Here is an 18,392-nt window from a genome sequence, read left to right as displayed (position 1 = left end):
ACTAATCAAAACTGATTTATGTATATTTCGTGACTGCTGTGCATGCGTATACAACTTTGTCATGTTTTAACAATTGTATGCACTTTATGGGCGTGTGTGGTAATGTGCCACCTTTAAATATCATCTTACTTGTGCTGACTAATAATTAATAGAGGCAATATACTTTAATGACTCCCTGTAGTTGGCCTTACTCGCACTCTTGGTAAAATACCTTGAGTGTTCCAACCTCTGAACTTGTTATGGTTGAAAACACAATTTAATTTCTTGTCTGCTTTCCTTTACTGCTTGAGCGTACGTCACAAAGTTTATAAACGGCGGCATGGCGGCAAGCTACGCAAATGGTAATAATCACTGTTCCTCTTGTTCTCTTTTTCCACTTCCATCTCTCTCTGTCCCATTCCGTCATCTAGTGGGTACTCCATACTACATGTCACCCGAGAGGATACATGAAAACGGATACAACTTCAAATCGGACATCTGGTCGCTAGGATGCCTGCTCTACGAGGTAAACTGTAGCCAAATATGCAAACATGTTCATTTACTGTTTCTCTAGGAACTACAATAAAACTGTTATAGATCAATTTGTCCAAGGTAAAATTAGGGAAACACAGCTCATAGAATGAAAAGATAAATGAATATAGTTGGGCTTTAGAAAGAAGACCAAGAATTACGATAGCAGAGAAAATTCCATCCACCAGGTGAATATATGCCATACAAGAAGCCTGTAGAGATACAGATTTCAGTGCTCTATTGTTACTCAAGCCTTCCACACTACGCCATGCATAATATGCTATTTGAAGAATATCCCTTGCTGTCCAAATTGTCGGTGCCCATAGCGCATCTGCAATGTGTGGAGATCTTCTCTCCTCCATTCCTCAGTGATGTATTCTTCTCCCTCTGTTCCATTCCCTCTGTGTGCTTCCTTTTTCCTCACTTAACCTTCAGGCATAAGAAATTCACAGAGACATCCAAGCATGATCCCATTGGTACTCATTGATTTCGCTCTGAACATGGTAGGGGCTACGGATTGTGCTAGTTTGTTCGTGCGTGCGTGTGTGTCTGTTTGTCAGCGTGCCCACATGTGCAACAGCTCCATTTTAGAGTGCCTGAGTTTTTCTTTTTTCCCAATTTTTGTGCCTGTGGTATGAGTAGAGTGCGAAGGAAGGGTCTGTCAATACCTGGTCATTGTGTCAGCGTCTATCTTCATCTCCCATTCTGTTTGATCCCTTTCTCCTTGTGTCCAACCTCATTACGTCTTTTGACCTTGCCATATGCCCCTCAGCCTAACGCCTCTTTTGTGGTAAGAGTAGTCGTAGGGTTGACTGCCAATGTAACTAGGAAACTAGAGGCGAAGTGTGCATGACATCATTTGGAGAAAGCTATCTCTCAACATTCTCCACTCCTTCCAAGGGCGCAAATACCATATATTAATAGTAGCGTAATACGTGCATAAATGACCATGTTGCATTTTGGCACACTCAAATTTTACACAAATGTACACTTTATTTTAGCAGAAAACAAGATGGTTCTCCTTCCTGCATGGAACTTGGCCATGAATCGCTTTTAAATGAATCTGTGTCTCATTACACCCCCACTACCATGTATTGATGTTGGTTTTATGAGGCCTCACATCCTTGGTTCTCTGCAACTGCCCTTTACATGTGATGAGCTGCCCCATGGCTAAGTCTGTGTTTTTGATTGTGGACTTTTTAAAAGGGATAATGTAAGCTCCCTTTAAACATATAATCGTATGTGTGTTTCTATGCGTGTGTGTATGTATATATATGTATGTACATGTGTGTGTATATACATGTATATATGTGTGTGTATATATATATATATATATATATATATATATATATATATATATATATATATATAAATATATATACACATACATACACATACATATACAGTTGTGGTCAAAAGTTTACATACACTTGTGAAGAACATAATGTCATGGCTCTCTTGAGTTTCCTGTTATTTCTACAACTCTGATTTTTCTCTGATAGTGATACTTCTTTGTCACAAAAACATTCATGAACTTTGGTTATTTTATGACTTTATTATGGGTTAAAAGAAAAAGTGATCAAATCTGCTGGGTCAAAAATATACATACAGCAACACGAAATAGCAATTTTGGTGACTTAGAAAGTTGTCAGTGAAATGAGCTTCATAGCATGGCCTCTTAACTTCTTGTGAGTGATTGTGAGTGACTACAGCTGGTGACTTCTCTGAGGCCATTTAAATAGGGCTCATTGGATGCAAACGCTACAATGGAAAAGTCAAAGGAGCTCAGCATGGATCTGAAAAAGCGAATCCTTGACTTGAACAAGTCAGGAAAGTCACTTGGAGCCATTTCAAAGCAGCTGCAGGTCCCAAGAGCAACAGTGCAAACAATTGTATATTATATATATGTATATATATATGTATATATATATGTATATATCTGTGTATATATATTATATATATACATATATATACATACATATACATATATATACATATACATATATACATATATATATATATATACATATATATATATACATATATGTATATGTAAACAAAATGATATAACATTTAAAATTCATTTTTGATGCATTTGTTTCTGTGCTGTCGATTATTCTTCAATTTTTTTGTCAAGATTTCCTACAATTGTAGAATGGCTCCCATAATAACATGAAATTATCTAAAACCTATCACACCAATATACAAAATATGTATCTTTAAAGTGATTCTCACTGGCAGAGCCTATTCTTGTACCTACAATTAATCAGGCTCTTTCCTTTGTAACCCCTACTGTTTCTTTTGTTATTAATGTGTCAAAGTTGGGGAGATCATGGCTCCAGCGAGGTAGGTTTATTTTTAATGACGGTCCTCAGACACTTGCGCTCCAATCCTTGATGAATATGTCATCATACAGAAACATGAAGGACCACTGTGAACATAAAAAAGTCATGCTATCTTCACTTGGACAGATTGTGTGTGTCCATGTATGAGTGGATGGAAAAAGTAGGGCCAGGTTTACTGTATATAGACAAAAAAAATGTAACACATGCACGTTAGTTAATATAATGGATGTTATTTGAAATTAGCGTGATGACGACAGCTCGTCATGTTAAGGTGGAGAAGGTTTGCTAGCTGGAGAAGCTTAAAGTCTTACACAACTGCTTAGAGCCTTAGACAGAAACATGAAACAATATATTTAGTGGTAATTAAAGTAGAAATAGCATTCCCCGGACTTGCCACAACTATTGAGAACACAACCAGACCTACCGAAACAGGACAGATTCTCTTTGTGTGTCTGTCTATGTTCTACGACCAACAACTCACACTCTTTTTAGACAGCAGGCATGCGTCCACGTTGAATCTCTTGAATATCAATGAACCATGCCCATTTTCTCTTTCTCACTCACTCATTTTCACATTGATACACACGCACACGCACACAAACACGCGTGCACACCAGGGGCTCAGAGGTCAGACAGTGAGTCAATCATCTAACCCATTGCAATGACACAGAAAAAAATGAGTATGTGTTTATATGGGACGCATTTTTATGCGTCTGTGCGTGTGCGCGTGAGTGCAGGGGGCCAGCAGCTGTCAGGGGCTAGGAGCAGCAGACACTAATGAAGCAGATGAATAGTGCAAAAACTCCCAAATAAAATCAGGACAGTTGACATTTTTCATCTGTCAAATGTAGGAGATGCATGAAAATACGTTGGTCTTGTTTAACCCTTTGCCTCATGGTGTCTTTTGCTGGCAGACTCACCCCTCACCCCACCACCACATCATCCTGTGCGTCTGTTTCAGCCTCCTTTTTTTTGTCTTACTTACTTTGAAGTGTATATTTTGGGTAAACACTCGCCAGAACTTACACACAAACATGCGCTTTGTTATACAGAATCAAAAGGCAGACACTGAGAGGGAAAATTTTATTTTCCATGTCATTAAAATGAACCTTTACAGCAAGTAGTCGGCGTGATGAATCAATATGATGGAACATTCCGTTAGTGGCTTGCTCGCCCGTCTCACACTTCTGAGATCATGGGTTCAATCCCAGCCTGGGTTTATTCACGGGTACTCTGGCTTCCTCCCCATCTTCCAAAAACATACACGGCAGGCTGATTGAATACTGTAAATTCTCCATTGGTGTATTCATGAATGGGAAAGGCAGTTTTTCTCTGTCCTCTGCTGTTGGCTGGCAGAATATTCCATACCGCCTGCCCATAGTTTGACATGGTGCCATACACCAATCCTGTACATTTCATTTCTTCCATCCAGGTGGTCTAGAATAGTGCAAAATTCATTGATTAAAACAAAGTTTGAATGAGGTCTATATTTTCAAAGTCCACTGCATTCTTGAGACTCCAGAGATAGCATATTTGCTACAATACAGTCCATTTTCTGAAATGTGCTGTATTTCCGTTCGTTAGTGTGTGTCTTTTATCAGCAGATTGAGCCTTATTTCTCCATTATATGCCTTGCTCAATAAAGTTGAACAACATGAAATAATTCTCTACTAAGCTTACTTGAGTCTCTTATTTACTAATCATGTTTAGAATTGATACCGGTCAGCAAAATAGATGTGAGAAACAATTCTGCAAAAACTATTTTGTCTGCAATTTAGATTCTACTTCATAATAAATTTGATCATAATGCGTTTATCACCAGTTCACCTATTAGGACTGTCAAAGCCTGTATTTAACTTTATGACAGCTCTTCTTTCCTCTTTTTGATCATCCAACTATTACACAAAAATGCAGAAATAGTAATGGCATAATTTTCTATTATTAGGCTATAGAAATTCTTTACCTATTTCCACAAAGTAGTAAAAGTCTCCTTATGGTCTTCATGCTGTTACCGTCCACATCTGTTTTCCCCTCTCTTTGGCTTGCATCTGGGGTCCAGAGGATGTCGTTTTTTCATTGCTCTAGCAAAGTCTGGTATTTGTGTAGCTCACCTCATGACTCTCATTCTACTCCCCTTGAGCTCGAACTCTTCCATGAGGCACAGAGCCACATATTGGGCGAACAAACTTAAAGGAAATGCATTCTTCTTTGAAATTATGTTGCTATCATCGAGCCTGACATTACCCCTTATCCTAATTTTGAATGAAAGTAGATGCATTTTAAATTAAATACTCTACACAGTGCATCATACACTAGCCATTGTACAGTGTATACTGTGGTTATCATGTCACTATTACACAGTGGTTTAACACTACTGTGCAATAGAAAATGTAGCAATTGAAGTTGGGGTGCCCAAAACGCCCTCCACTCTGTGCTGAACCAACCTCTGCTACAAACGTTATACCCTGTATAAAATTTCCCAACATTAAACTAGAACTGAACGGGAATATTTGCAGATATTTTTTTTCTCAAGAGCTACCCAGATTTTTAGAACCTCTGGTTTATTAACTGGTGTTAGGAATATTCTTTTAAATATGGACGCTGGACCCTGTATAAAATTTCCCAACATTAAACTAGAACTGAACAGGAATATTTGTAGATATTTTTTTTCTCAAGAGCTACCCAGATTTTTAGAACCTCTGGTTTATTAACTGGTGTTAGGAATATTCTTTTATATATGGGCGCTTGACTAAATTTGTTTTAAAGATCAAATGTAGCTTGGCATAGCATACACAATAAGTCACTAATTTACACTGGTAGAGTCTGAGATTTCTTCATTAAATTTTCCAGTTGAAATGAAAATGAAATTCAAATTTTCATTATCAGTCTTATTGGGATATACATACTGTGTCACCTTATCTAACTGTACACCGATAATATCTGTGAATTGCCAAGTTTTGAAAAAGGAAGTTGCAATTGCATCGAATAGCCATTGATGGCGTTTAGACATAATGTTGTCGGGAAGGTGATCCAGAAACCCATATTTTTGACTAGATCTCGCTAGGTACGGCCAAACCTCCTGGTTGAGAAGGTGAAAAATAGTTTATTACTATAACTCAGCAATTCAGCACTATAAGCCACCTTCGCGTATAGGCCCCACCTTAAAATTGCCTTCAAATCATTGAATTTTACAATTTCACGCGTATAAGCACCCCCCGATTCACAATTTTCACCCCCATATTCAAGGTTTTAATAGGTAGTACAAATGTGTTACTTTGAAGGGAAAATCTTGAGAAAAATCATCGCATGTGGTATTTCTGAGATACTGTATGAATGAATCAAAAGCACTTTATTAGGGTCAATATCATAAGGAAGCAATAAATAGTAAATGTTAATTTGCCGACATGTACTGGTGAAAAAGAGTATAGCAACACAAAGTCTTGTGCGCATATAAGCCGTACCCTGGATTCATTCATCATTTTGTTTAGTTGCAAATACGGCTTATATGTGAGAAAATACAGTAGTTGTGTTAATATTGGCGATAAGGGAAAGGATTATATGGAATTCTTAAATGCGGAATGTGATATAATTTCAAGTTACCTCTGTTGACCTGTTAGCTTTGTGGAACTTCAAGTTTTAAGATTCTTTTCTTAGTTATGTTCTTAATGAACTGTGAATTTTGCGTACCATTCCACCTACGCATTAATAAGATGTCAGGAAATAAAACAGTTTTGGCCACTTTGTATTCAGTTGTTTTATTTATTTATTTTATTTCTTTCATGCTTGTCCCTAAGTTTTATGTCCTTATGTCTCTGTTTCAGATGGCAGCCCTACAAAGCCCCTTCTACGGCGATAAAATGAACCTTTACTCCCTTTGTAAGAAGATAGAACAGTGTGACTACCCACCGCTTCCATCAGATCACTACTCAGAGGAAGTAAGTAATATCGCACATCATTTACAATTCTCAGTGATAGGTTTATATCTGTTCGTTTATATACACGGAGTGTAAATTTGTGAAAACCTCAGCATAGATCTGTAAATGTTCAGTGTCCAATCTCCGGTGACCAGTTAGACTTTTTTCTGTGCTGGATCACTGATTTTGACTTGGCTTTTTTTTTTCATTTGAAATCCATCCAACTCAGCGCACAGTGTATTTCCCTAAAATATAATTACTTTGATCAAAAGACCATGATTTTAACCATTTCAAAATGAAATCCTACATATGAGAAGCATCTGGCTGTGCTACAAACTCCGATGAAACAAAATGAACTTGAGTGTCAGGTTTCCCGAACTAAATTTGAAATTATCTGCCGTAATTCAGCAAAGCCTCACTCATGCACATATACATGTAATGCAGTCAGGCTGCGGTTAACGGCGGCATGGTAGCTGATTGCCTGTGATGTGGGTGTGTGTATTTTTGTGAATCTACTGGATTTCACATCTGTGTGCTAGCTTTGCTGGAACTCTTTTGTTGAAAAATATTTTTGTTGTATTTGAAATATCTATCAAATTGTTCCGACATTCAGGAACACTGATACTGAACATTAATATTGATATTGCCAAATCAGACTGCTTAAAAAATAGCTTTAAGGAAAACATGGCTAACAAATTTGATTAGATATTTACAAAATATTTCATGCGCACCGCCTCAAATTACGGTGATGAAAATGACATTTTTACATTGGGATTGTATGTCTCCAAAGACGAGGGCATTTTATGGTGAAGAGCTCACTACTGTCTCCTCTGATTGACTGCTTTGCTTCTTTTAACTAACTTTGTAAGCAGCAGGAAACCCCAAGCCTAGCTCTTGTGAAAGCTAAAAATAATCCCCTATTAGAAAAAAAAACGTACCCCATTTGCCCTTTACCGACGCTTTAAAGCTTCCTTAATTGAGCATAACATTAAAACCCTCACCAATAAATCTAAAAGGCAACATTCTCATGTTAAAGCCATATTGCAAGTTATATTTTTATGGCCCTTATAGATTGAAAATACTTGTATAATAAGTACACCGATATGGTCATTGAAGGTAAAAGCTTGTGGCCATTAGATGTGTTTATGAGAACACCTCTCCACTTTGCGTCCCATGTGTCTACATACACGAGTCCACAGTGGGTAGTTAGAAGTTCCTGCACTAACTCCTGCAGAGTGCTTTTCATTACACACTGGTGTTTACTTCATTAGGTTGACAAAGGCTAATTGCATGGTGTTTCATGTTGTTGCATTTTTTTTTTTAATGCGCATGAGCCATCACACAAGCGTGAATTGGTTACAGTAGCTCTGCACACCCACCGCTCGGAGCTGGAGCATGCCCCACATGTCACCCCCGTCCCGCAGATAGGGAGACAAAGCGATAGAGTGAGCGAATGATGGAGCCCGAGACAGGCTGATGGAGAGGATGGAGATGAGGGGGGGTGCCTACAGCGCCTGTCTGGATGTAAACAATGCTCCTGAAGGATCGGCAGCAAACTGTCAGCTGCTCATCTTTGTTGTGTCATTTAACCATCTCCGTCTATGCTTCCACCACCCCCCTGCTTCTCTTCACCAGCACCCGCTCCCCCTCCACCCGCCACCTGACACTTTCCAACACTTCCCCCACCCCACTCGCCATGCAAAGAAGCCCATGAATATTTTACATATCTGCATCTTTTCTAAACCCCACCCAAATCTGCATTCGGCAGTACTAATTCTCAAACTATGTGAATTCATATCTTTCGCTCACTCGGGCACATACCTATGCGTGCGGTGGCTGATGAGAACTCATCCCAGCCACTGCTGTGTAACGGAGGCCATGAAGTTGGCAGACAGTTACCATAGCGACCTCGCATAGATGTGTTTTCCCCCTTTCCTCTACATCCTTTATTCTCTTCCTTTTTTAATGATGGTGGTGGCTGTTCCGCCTGCGAGCATGTCTGTCTATCTGCTCCAATCAGCCGCTTCGCTTGACTTCATGCATGCTGGCGATGAATTGGCAGCAGGGTGTGTGTGTGGGCGCACGCACGAGTGTGGACCGAAGTAAAATTCTGCCTAACAGCAAGCGATTAGTGTGCTCAGTCCAGTTACCTGTTGCCTTATTGCTGACAATGGAGAGGTCTTGTCAAAATAGTTTGTTGTCTTTGGGCATTACTTTTTTCCTCTTTTTCAGGAGCTGGAAAAGTTAAAGGAAAAAAATGCACTTCAATTGACATTAATGGTATTATTTTCCCTTCCCAAACCAACTACCCTTTTTCTTCAGCTGAGGAACTTGGTAGATATGTGCATCAACCCCGACCCGGAGAAGAGGCCAGATATCACCTACGTGTACGACATGGCCAAACACATGCAGAACCTGACGCAGGGCAGCTAAACTCGGAATTGCACAAACTATAGCTTGTACAAAACCTCCCACCAACCACCATTACACATACAGACGCAAACACACAATTTCAATTCTGGACGTGTACAGATCTTTCTGCTTCTATGCAATTACTTAGTCCAGTGCTCATTTTGATAATCCGGACAGCCTTTATAACATGGTTATTGGAGGGTGTAAACGTGACTGGCCATCTAAAATCTTCCTGCTCAAGTAGTGCTGAGCAATATATTGCACATACACAATACAATACGTGTGGAAAAGCATTGCATTTATTTAGTATACTACCTTTATTGCTCAGAGAAACTTCCGCTTGAGCATTTTTTCCCCCTGGACATTAAGGTTGAAACTCCACCCCGGTCGTTATAGATCTCCACCATCTGATAAATATGTAGGCAAAGATGCCTACCAGTCTGCTCTTTAGAATATACCCATGTTCGCGATGTGAGCTGGCCACATTCCTATTGGCGTGGCAATGCGAGTATTTTCTGCAGAGTTGTCCTGAAAGTGTAAGCCACAAGCAGAGAATGTATGTGTTGGCGTAGTTGGACAAGGGGTAGCCTCTCTGGGTAGCTTCTTCCAGAGCCCCAATCTTCATTTCATGAAACTGCTGAAGAGCCAGTTGAACTACTCAAACAAGTCCTATCTGATAACCTAATCTCATCCTTTGAAGCACGTGTGTGAACTGCATTGTTACACAGTGACCTGTTGGCAACAATTTGAAGCATCTCTCAACATACAGTACGTTTCATCATTCAGTAAGTACTGCAGTTGAACTTATTTTTCTTCATTCACAGCTCATTGTTTACATTGACAAAATTTCTCTTGACCGATCAACGTTAAAATTATGATCAGATCTCACGCCATATGAAGATTGACCAAATAAACCGTAAATAGTAGGAGAAGAATCCGTAGTGATTTCCAAGATTTCCAATAAACATCGCTCCGTCCATTTCTACTTTGAATCTTGGCGTTATAGCATATTTTTTTCCGTTTTATTCAACAAGTGTAAGACCTTATAATATCTCTAATAATCTGTTTTCTTTGTAAACAGACCAATTCAGTCTTGCGCCTGCCCGGCCTTCCTGAATCTTTAAATCTCATTGTACTTGTATGGGCATTCAATTCAATACAAAATGTAGGCCTTATTGCCCAACACTACTTTCAAGGTAAATCTGATGATGAAAAGAGACCCCCGTTAAACAGTGTTGTTGTACATTTTATTTTTTTCATCATTAAGGTCTCCAAAAAGTTTACAAGAAGTTGTATCTGGGTAATATTTAAACTCCAAGTTTTGATAACAAATGTTACATGTAAATTGTAAGTATATCATAAAGTGAAACTAATAGTTTAAGAGGATTAAGCTAAAACACCCCACAATTGAATTATAAAATATTAAGGTTTAGATTTAAGTGCCTCACCTTCATTATTGTGGTAATGAAAGTTGGCGTGTTGATGTGGTCATGTACAATATTTGAAAAGCTAGGTTGGTTGAGATGGTTGACTGCGGATGCATTGGGGGGGACAACATAGGTAAATGTGTACGCATATCTTGGAAAATGTTTTATTTCGATACTCCTCTGTTGTCTTTTAGTCTGCCTCTCTTTTGATACCCTTGAAGATGTAGTCAAAACGATGACCAAAATAATAACATTAATAATGACAATTTCACTCATGCTATTTTCCTTGGTCACTGACGCCAATATAATGTTTTCTTGGTTTTAATTCCTAGTGGATGGCCCTCTATAGATTTGACAATATTCTGTTCAAAATCTGAGACCTCAGAAGGTTTAGCATCTTTTGGAACTGTCCTGAAGAAACACAGCTTTGTCATAATACATAATATTGAAGCTGTGATGCAGTTATTTGTCGGTTCTCACGTGCCTTATTTTTTCGTCCTAGGTTCAACAAAATCTTGATGGAGATTTTGTTGGCCTACTTTGTATGTAAAATTCTTTGCAGCAAATTCTGTCCTCTGCTCGCATACCTCCATTTGTTATTGCAGTGATATATTTTAAGGAGCTCTTTAATTCATAAAATATGTTTACAATGCTTTGGAACTTTTCATCAACACAACAACAGTATAAACAGACTGAGTTTTCCAGGTATAGGACACAGTGAGATTTCATGAAAGGCATAGTTCAGTCTTTTAGCATGATCAGGAGGACCATTTTCTTCATTGGAATCCATGCAGATGCAGCTAATATTTTTGGCATATCCATATTCAAAGCCCAGACAAAAGAAAATAATTACGGTCATAATATTTTTGGTTGCAAACAGTTCATCAATCCTCTTTGCACTCCCATTACAGAAACATTTGCAGTGTCAGTGATTATCTTAATGTATTGTTTTCACTGACATTGCTGTTGCACCAAAACTTTTAGTATTTTTTTAAGTGCAAGATTTCTTTTATTTCCCACCAGTAAGACATATTTTTTATAAGCGTGCTTTGCATATACCCTTAAACAAGCATTGGCAAAATACCGTACTTGTATTCTTATGCATCATTTGACAGAAAAACATCTTAAGCCGCGTTTACAGTAATAACACCATTGTCACTTACAAGCCTCAGAAAAGCTGTAGCCCATATTGATTTCTTTCTTTTTACCCAAATTATGATGTAATAGAAAATAACATATTGTCCCCAATTTAAAATGCTGTTTTCCATTGTCCTTTAAAAAATGGTAATTTTGACCGTGAATAATGGTAGGATACTTTGCCTAAAGTTGGGCGTGTGCATTGAGTGTTGTTTTGTTTGTGCAACGGCTATGAGGTCTAGGTCATTTGTAAGTCCTCACAAGGGGCTTGTTAAACATACAGAACATAGTACTGGGGATTAAGGGTAAAATCTTTCCTCACTCAAAGTATCACAGGGGTGTACAGTGCCCCGTTATCTTACCTTGACTCGTTTACATTTTCCAAAGGCCATCTTATGTAAGTTGTTAAATTTCAAAAGCAAAATGGACTTTATTTATGGTTCTGCTAGTGGTTGTTTTGGTTCTGTCTAATGTTCAAGAGTCCCACCAATGTCATGTATTTTAGCTTAACGCAATAAAGCTATACCATTTCTTCTGACAACTTGAGTGTGTACTTTGAAATTGACACAAACACATGCATACAACACCCACCTCTACCTTTGTTTTACTGAAACTTATTCTATCCATATTACATATCTATACAAGACTACAACAAACATCAGCAAATATCATATATTTATATTATATCCACTTGTACGTATACTAATCGTGACACTTAAGTGGGCTTGTATTATGTTTTTGCTTTTTTTTGTTAGTACAACTAAGTTCCACAGGTAAGTCATAACTGACAAGTGTGTGTTTTACATGTAAAAAATACAATAAAATGTCAAAGTTCCACTTTTTTTTCTATGAACACTAGTGGTGCAATCCATTTAATTTCTCTTTGCAGGTTCTCTTTTAATAACATTTTCCTCAGATTTTACTATTCATTTTTTAGTCATCTAAACCACCGTTGAAATTCAGTTTGTTTCTGTTTTGGAAGTTTAGTTGGTGATGCACAGGCTGTCACCATTGTTGCACCACAACTCCATATCCTTACATTAAAGACATTTTCAGATCCATGTTATTTTTTATGTAACTTGTTAATTTGTATCCTCATCTTGTATCCGATGCTCCTCACGTGACCAAAAAAAAACGTTTAATCCAAGTTATAGATACTTGGAAAACATTTCCATCAAAGAGGAACTATTTTTTTTAATATTAATCCCATTGAGTTGCTTGTGAAGTGTAAAAATTCTCTTAAATGAGTAAAAAGTAGAAAAGGGCAGGAGTTGCCATGTGAAAACATCCTTGTCAGCTCACTGTGTACTAGCCTTAAGGTGAAGTACGTCTACATGCTTCCACTCATCTCCAGAGGTAATGTTTGCTTAAAAGACATGTAGACATCTGCTCACGTCATTTCAAACTCTTGAGTTCAATCCCGAATGAGCAGACGCACTAAATCTCGGTGTTAGGAGTTTGATCATGTGTTCGTGCGTAGAGGCCTCCAGGATAGTGTGACTCTTAAAGCTAATGTCAAACCAGATTGCTCTGGGATACAGCTACGACGCAGTATTATAAGGATTGGATGTGAGATCTGAAACAGGCAATTATTTTACTGCTTCTGCTCCTCCTTTTCCTGATTCGTCCTAGCTTGTATGCGGCTAAACATCTCTGTAGTGTGCCTTGCACTTAAACCATAGGGATCTGTTTTTCGTCACAGCCCACAAAGACACGTTTTCTCTCATATTCAGACAGATTATGATAGTCAAATGTGGAAAACAAAGCAAACTTAGTCCCGTTTGTTGTGTGGTTATGTTTGTGGTCATTAAAAAAAAGTGGTCACAGTGACTTGTCTCCCTGGAGTAACCCCCTTCCACCACTCCCTCATGCCAATCTCCAGGTCCTCCTATTCCCTGTTGGCAAAGGGAACGGCGGGATGGGCATTTGGTCTATCCCATAATGAACTCCACAGGGACTGTTGTTCAGTTTCATCACGGCCAAATTTGCTCCCATGGAGCCTTGAACACAGTAAAACAAACAAAAGTAAATATCTGGAATTAATACATGTGTTATGTGATCCAGCTGCTTTAAGACCCCCCACATGCTCTCCTCTACTTTAAAGTATAGAAACATTACTATGTTGATCTGCCTTGCTGTGATTTCTCCAATTTGACCAGCGCTCTTATCTAAAGACTGTCCCACATCCATGCAGCCCTAAGTCCATCTTGTGGTGAAAAATCTTCACTGCACTAGGCCTTATCTACTGAGACTTTATTGTTTCTAATAGGAGAATTACATATAGATGTGTAATTGGGTACACATTTACATGATAAAACTTATAAGTTGATTTGTGGGGTTTAGAATTTCCTATTTTGTTTACGTTTTACTTGTATTTTTTGTTTTTATTGTGCCCTTTTGCAGAGTTTAAGGGTAATTTTAACTCACTTGCTGCCATTAGACATTTATTTTATCTTAACTGGGAGAGGTGAGTTAATCCCTTATGGGGCAAGTGACTATTTTTGTTCATTTAAAAATCATAACCCCGAAAAGATAACTTTCTAAGTCCAGTAAATCACAGTACAGACGCTCCCCTACTTACAAACATTCGAGTTACGAACAACGGTACATACGAACATGTCTGCAAATTGCGTTAATGTCGAAAAATGTTCGTAAGTTCGATTTTGTATTGCACGCCTTTTTCCGAGTAGTGCTTCTTTCCGCCGCTAATACCGACGCCTGGCGCTGTGAGAGCTCAGCTCACCCAGCATCCACCTTCCTCTGCCCAGTTCGTTGCAGTGCGGAAGTGCGTGACCGTATCTCCAGTGCGCAAAGAACCTTTTTCATTTTTATCATTAAATATCCTGTGCATCCATTGTTCAATATGGTTGGTGAAAAGTGAAAGGCTTCTATTGAGGGAGATGCAAGGAAGAGGCAAGCCATTTCATTTGAAATGAGTGGCAATAATAACGAAGCTTGATGCGCGTGAGAAAGTGGTGAGCGTTGCACGGGAATACAACTTGAATCGTTCGACCGTCAGTACCATTTATAAATAGAAAGATCGAGCAGCAGGACCCAAATATTGAACGTTGCACAAAGTTTGCAAATCAATTGAATGATGCCATACAGTGCTACCGCATCATTTATGATGAAAAAAAGAAAACTGCAATCGTCATTAGATAGCTTCTTTCGACCAGTTTCTAGTAAATCTCTCTCTCTCTAATGTATGTATACAGTACTGTATGTATTCTCTCCATTTTATTAAATGTTTTTTTTCAGTACAAACCAATGTGTGTTACTTATACAAGCCTTAAACATACAAATGCACTTATATAAACCTTCAATATACTTATATAGGCTTCAATATACTTATATAGGCCTTAAACATAAATTATAATACAAAATATAGTACTGAGCAACTTATGAACAAATTCAACTTATGAACAATCGCTCGGAACCTAACTCGTTCGTAAGTAGGGGAGCGTCTGTATTATTATTTGATCTGATTTACAAGTAGATGTATGCCACGTGTTAGTTATAGCTATTTTTTATACTAAACATTACAATGGTTTTTTTTACTACTTTTGTTTTATTAATTAATAAATCAAATAAATATTAATATGACATTTTATTGAAAAAACATCACCTGCTAATTTTTTTTAAACTTCATACAATTCATCTTATATTTCAAAGTATTGTATATACTACATTAAATCCAAGATTAGAAAAATTGAGAGCAGAAAGGCCATTTGAGTACACAGCTTGAGAAATGCATAAGAAATACCAGCAAGTTTTCTGCTCAATCTTAAAATAGGGCTTGAGTTTAAATATATCTTTGCAAATTTAGAAACATAATTTATGTGTCTGTAGATGGAAAAAAAAGTAGTTGGATAATCTCTCAGCTCATCATTTTTCCCAGGTGATAGGCAAGGGTTCTAAGGGAAAAAAATAGGACCGTTCCATAGGACATTGACTTGATTTCCCAGCAACTCCTTCCATCCCCCTTTACGTTTGTTTGTTTTGTTTTTAGAAGCCTGGAATATCAATACTTGAGTGCACATTTGTAATAGCTTGTGGCGCATCCTTGGCTGTGGCAGCCTGAGCTTCAAACATATTAGTTTGCTGGGAGAAAAGAATCATCCGGGACAGTCTCCAAACACAGTTGGGAACAGCAGCCCAGTCCTGTTCATCATTTGAAAGCTGGCATTGTTTGAAGTTATAAAACTTTTAACAGGTTAAACTCATATTTAGAATAAAACACGCTTGGTTTTCGGGTTATAATGTTTGTCAGAATCGTCTCTCCGGGGGATTGTATAAAGGTGGAGTGAAGAAAAGCCTCTTTTCGCACTCATTTTTCAGTCATTTGCGACACCCAGCAGGCTACCTGCAGTCATGCTCACCACTGTGCCTGATACACAACCATATGTGAAGGCACACACGTACTAAACGCCGCACCTAATAAGCATGTGTATGCTCCCCAACCCTGGCGTAATGACTGACTTTTGCTCTGCGTGTCCTTAATCTGCAACCACCAGGCCAGCACAGAGGGGGGACGCTAAAGTACAAGGAGCCTGCAGTGAGCTTGGCCAAAATAAAAAGCTAAGTGGCTCACTAAAGCAGTCAGGCAATCTTAAAAGCCGCTCACTCTTCCTCCCTTGTCTGCGGCAAAGCCCGACAGGAGGTTTGTAAAAGCCTGCCTGGCAAAGCTAAACTGGGAAGTGTCAGTTCTGCCTTCCGGAATGTCCGAGTGTTTAAAAGAAACCTGAACCCAAAATGTGTGCTTTACAGGTGAGTGGGGGGGGCTGCAATATGGCCACCCTCATGCACATTGTCTTAGCTACTGACATAGCACGTCTTTTTATTATCTGTCCAAAGGCTACAATTTTCAAATATTTGAAGTGTTGCCTTGTAATGTAGATTTAACTTCAACACTGTTAGTATGGATGGAAAACTAAAATAACCAAGTTAACACCTTCCCCTCTAAATTTTAAGAAAACTGGAATTCACTTTGTGTATGGATTTCGGAGTCCCGGCAGCTGAGTGATTAGCGTCTAAGCCTCACAGTTCTGGGTTCGAGTTCAGGTCGGTCTTTACTGTGTGGAATTTGCATGTTCTCCCTGGGCTTGTGTGGGTTTTCTCTGGCTACTCCAGTTTCCTCCCACATCCTAAAAACATGCAGGGTAGGCTGATTGAACTCTCTAAATTTCCAGAGGTATGAGTGTAAGTTTGAATAGGTGTTGGCCCGGTTGTGCCCTGTGATTGGCTGGCCACTAATTCAGGGTGTCTCCTGCCTAGTGGTGGTAGTTAGATGGGATAGGCTCTAGCACACCCCGCAATACGCAGTTCAGAAGATGAATGTATGGATTTCCCTGTACGTAAATGTATAATTATTTGCTCTATCAATCAAAACCAGGCCGTTAGGCAAAGGTTAAGTTCACCCAACATAACATTTCAAGTTCAGTTTGCGCTGAAATTGTAGTGCCTATGTGACATGTTAGAGTGTTTGATTTATTAGTGTGACATGCTAGAGTGTTTGATTTATTAACGATTGCATGTAAAGAAAGTATAACGAGTTTGGATTGAATGGGTGTATCGGTGTTCAATTGTTGATCCTTGGATCCAGATGGCAAGTGTGGGGCATGTTAAAGAAGATCGGTTTTCGATTATTGATGTCTTAGCAAATAGCTTGAGGCACGGGAGATGTGTTGAATCATTACAGTATGTAATACTGTGTGTCAAGATCAAATGCAGGGTGTAACACCTACAAAGTTCACACAACTTCTTTAATTCACAAATTCAAAATATAAACTTAAAATAACATATTTAAAAGAATTTAATCATTTGACTTACTGTCTATTTTAATGCTGTAATTAGTATGACTTAAGATTTTTCTTTTACTAAAAGGGACACTTAAAATCACATCTAAGCTGATGTCTGTTTTCAACAAAGGCATTTTTTATTTAACTCGAATGACAATTTTATATTTAGATGATAACCATCAGGCGGTTTTACATCCTTTTAAGTCTACTATTTAAACCCTATACCAGACTTCCGAAAATATTTCCCTCACTGTCACACACACATGCATGGCTATAGTAAAATAAGCACTCTGACCATAAAATTGCCAGTGAGCTGTCCCCAAATAACCACATCTGCCAGCTCAACTTAAGGAGGCTCTAAAGAGTCACTTTTAAAGATTAAGGCAAAACGAATGGATCTGACTCAAAATTACTTTGTTTGCCAAAGCAAATTAAATAAGAAGTGGCAAATTTAACTGAAAATTTCTTTGAAAGCTACAGCTTTAAGAACTGGCTTTCCAAATGTTTTTCAACATTATGTGAAGCCTTTTTTTTCCTTTGATGTCCATCATCCTTGACATGACCGCATGTTTTTACCACCAGCCAAGTCAAATTCAAAACATCACTCGTTTGCACACAAGTTGAGCTCAGGCAGCTTTGCGTCTCACCTCATAAGAGTAAAAAGCAGGACAATAAACTCGTTGCAGGTCTCAAATTTAGGCCGTACAGTTCACGTCTCACGAGGGGTTTAAACCCAGCTGCTGCCAGAGTCAAGGCAGGGATGAGCTGTGTGCAGAAAGACCTTGTAACAGCGTGCGATAAAAACAAGGGGGTGGGGGGCTGTGATCCATGCTGGTTTTCCTCATTCAC

At 38.5% G+C, this 18,392-nt stretch overlaps 1 protein-coding gene across 4 annotated transcripts in view; it reads left to right on the top strand.

Annotated features, from left to right (window-relative positions):
• nek7 (NIMA-related kinase 7) overlaps positions 1-18,392 on the top strand; it is a 75,279-nt gene that overhangs the window by 42,575 nt on the left and 14,312 nt on the right. For 3 of the 4 annotated variants that reach the window (XR_013301247.1, XR_013301245.1, XR_013301246.1), the window contains exons 8-9: positions 411-505; positions 6,677-6,790. Coding sequence is in view for 1 of the 4 variants with exons in the window: in XM_077606718.1 (XP_077462844.1) it covers positions 411-505; positions 6,677-6,790; positions 9,092-9,202 (320 nt within the window). In the remaining 3 variants the exon portion in view is untranslated. Of the gene's footprint in view, positions 1-410; positions 506-6,676; positions 6,791-9,091; positions 12,287-18,392 lie in introns of those variants that run through there. The other variant, XM_077606718.1, reaches the window with a different exon arrangement.

Source organism: Stigmatopora argus, chromosome 8, assembly GCF_051989625.1.
Source record: "Stigmatopora argus isolate UIUO_Sarg chromosome 8, RoL_Sarg_1.0, whole genome shotgun sequence".
Lineage (NCBI taxonomy): Eukaryota > Metazoa > Chordata > Actinopteri > Syngnathiformes > Syngnathidae > Stigmatopora > Stigmatopora argus.
Note: the sequence above shows the minus strand (reverse complement) of the source record. Positions and strands in the feature narration are given on the sequence as shown.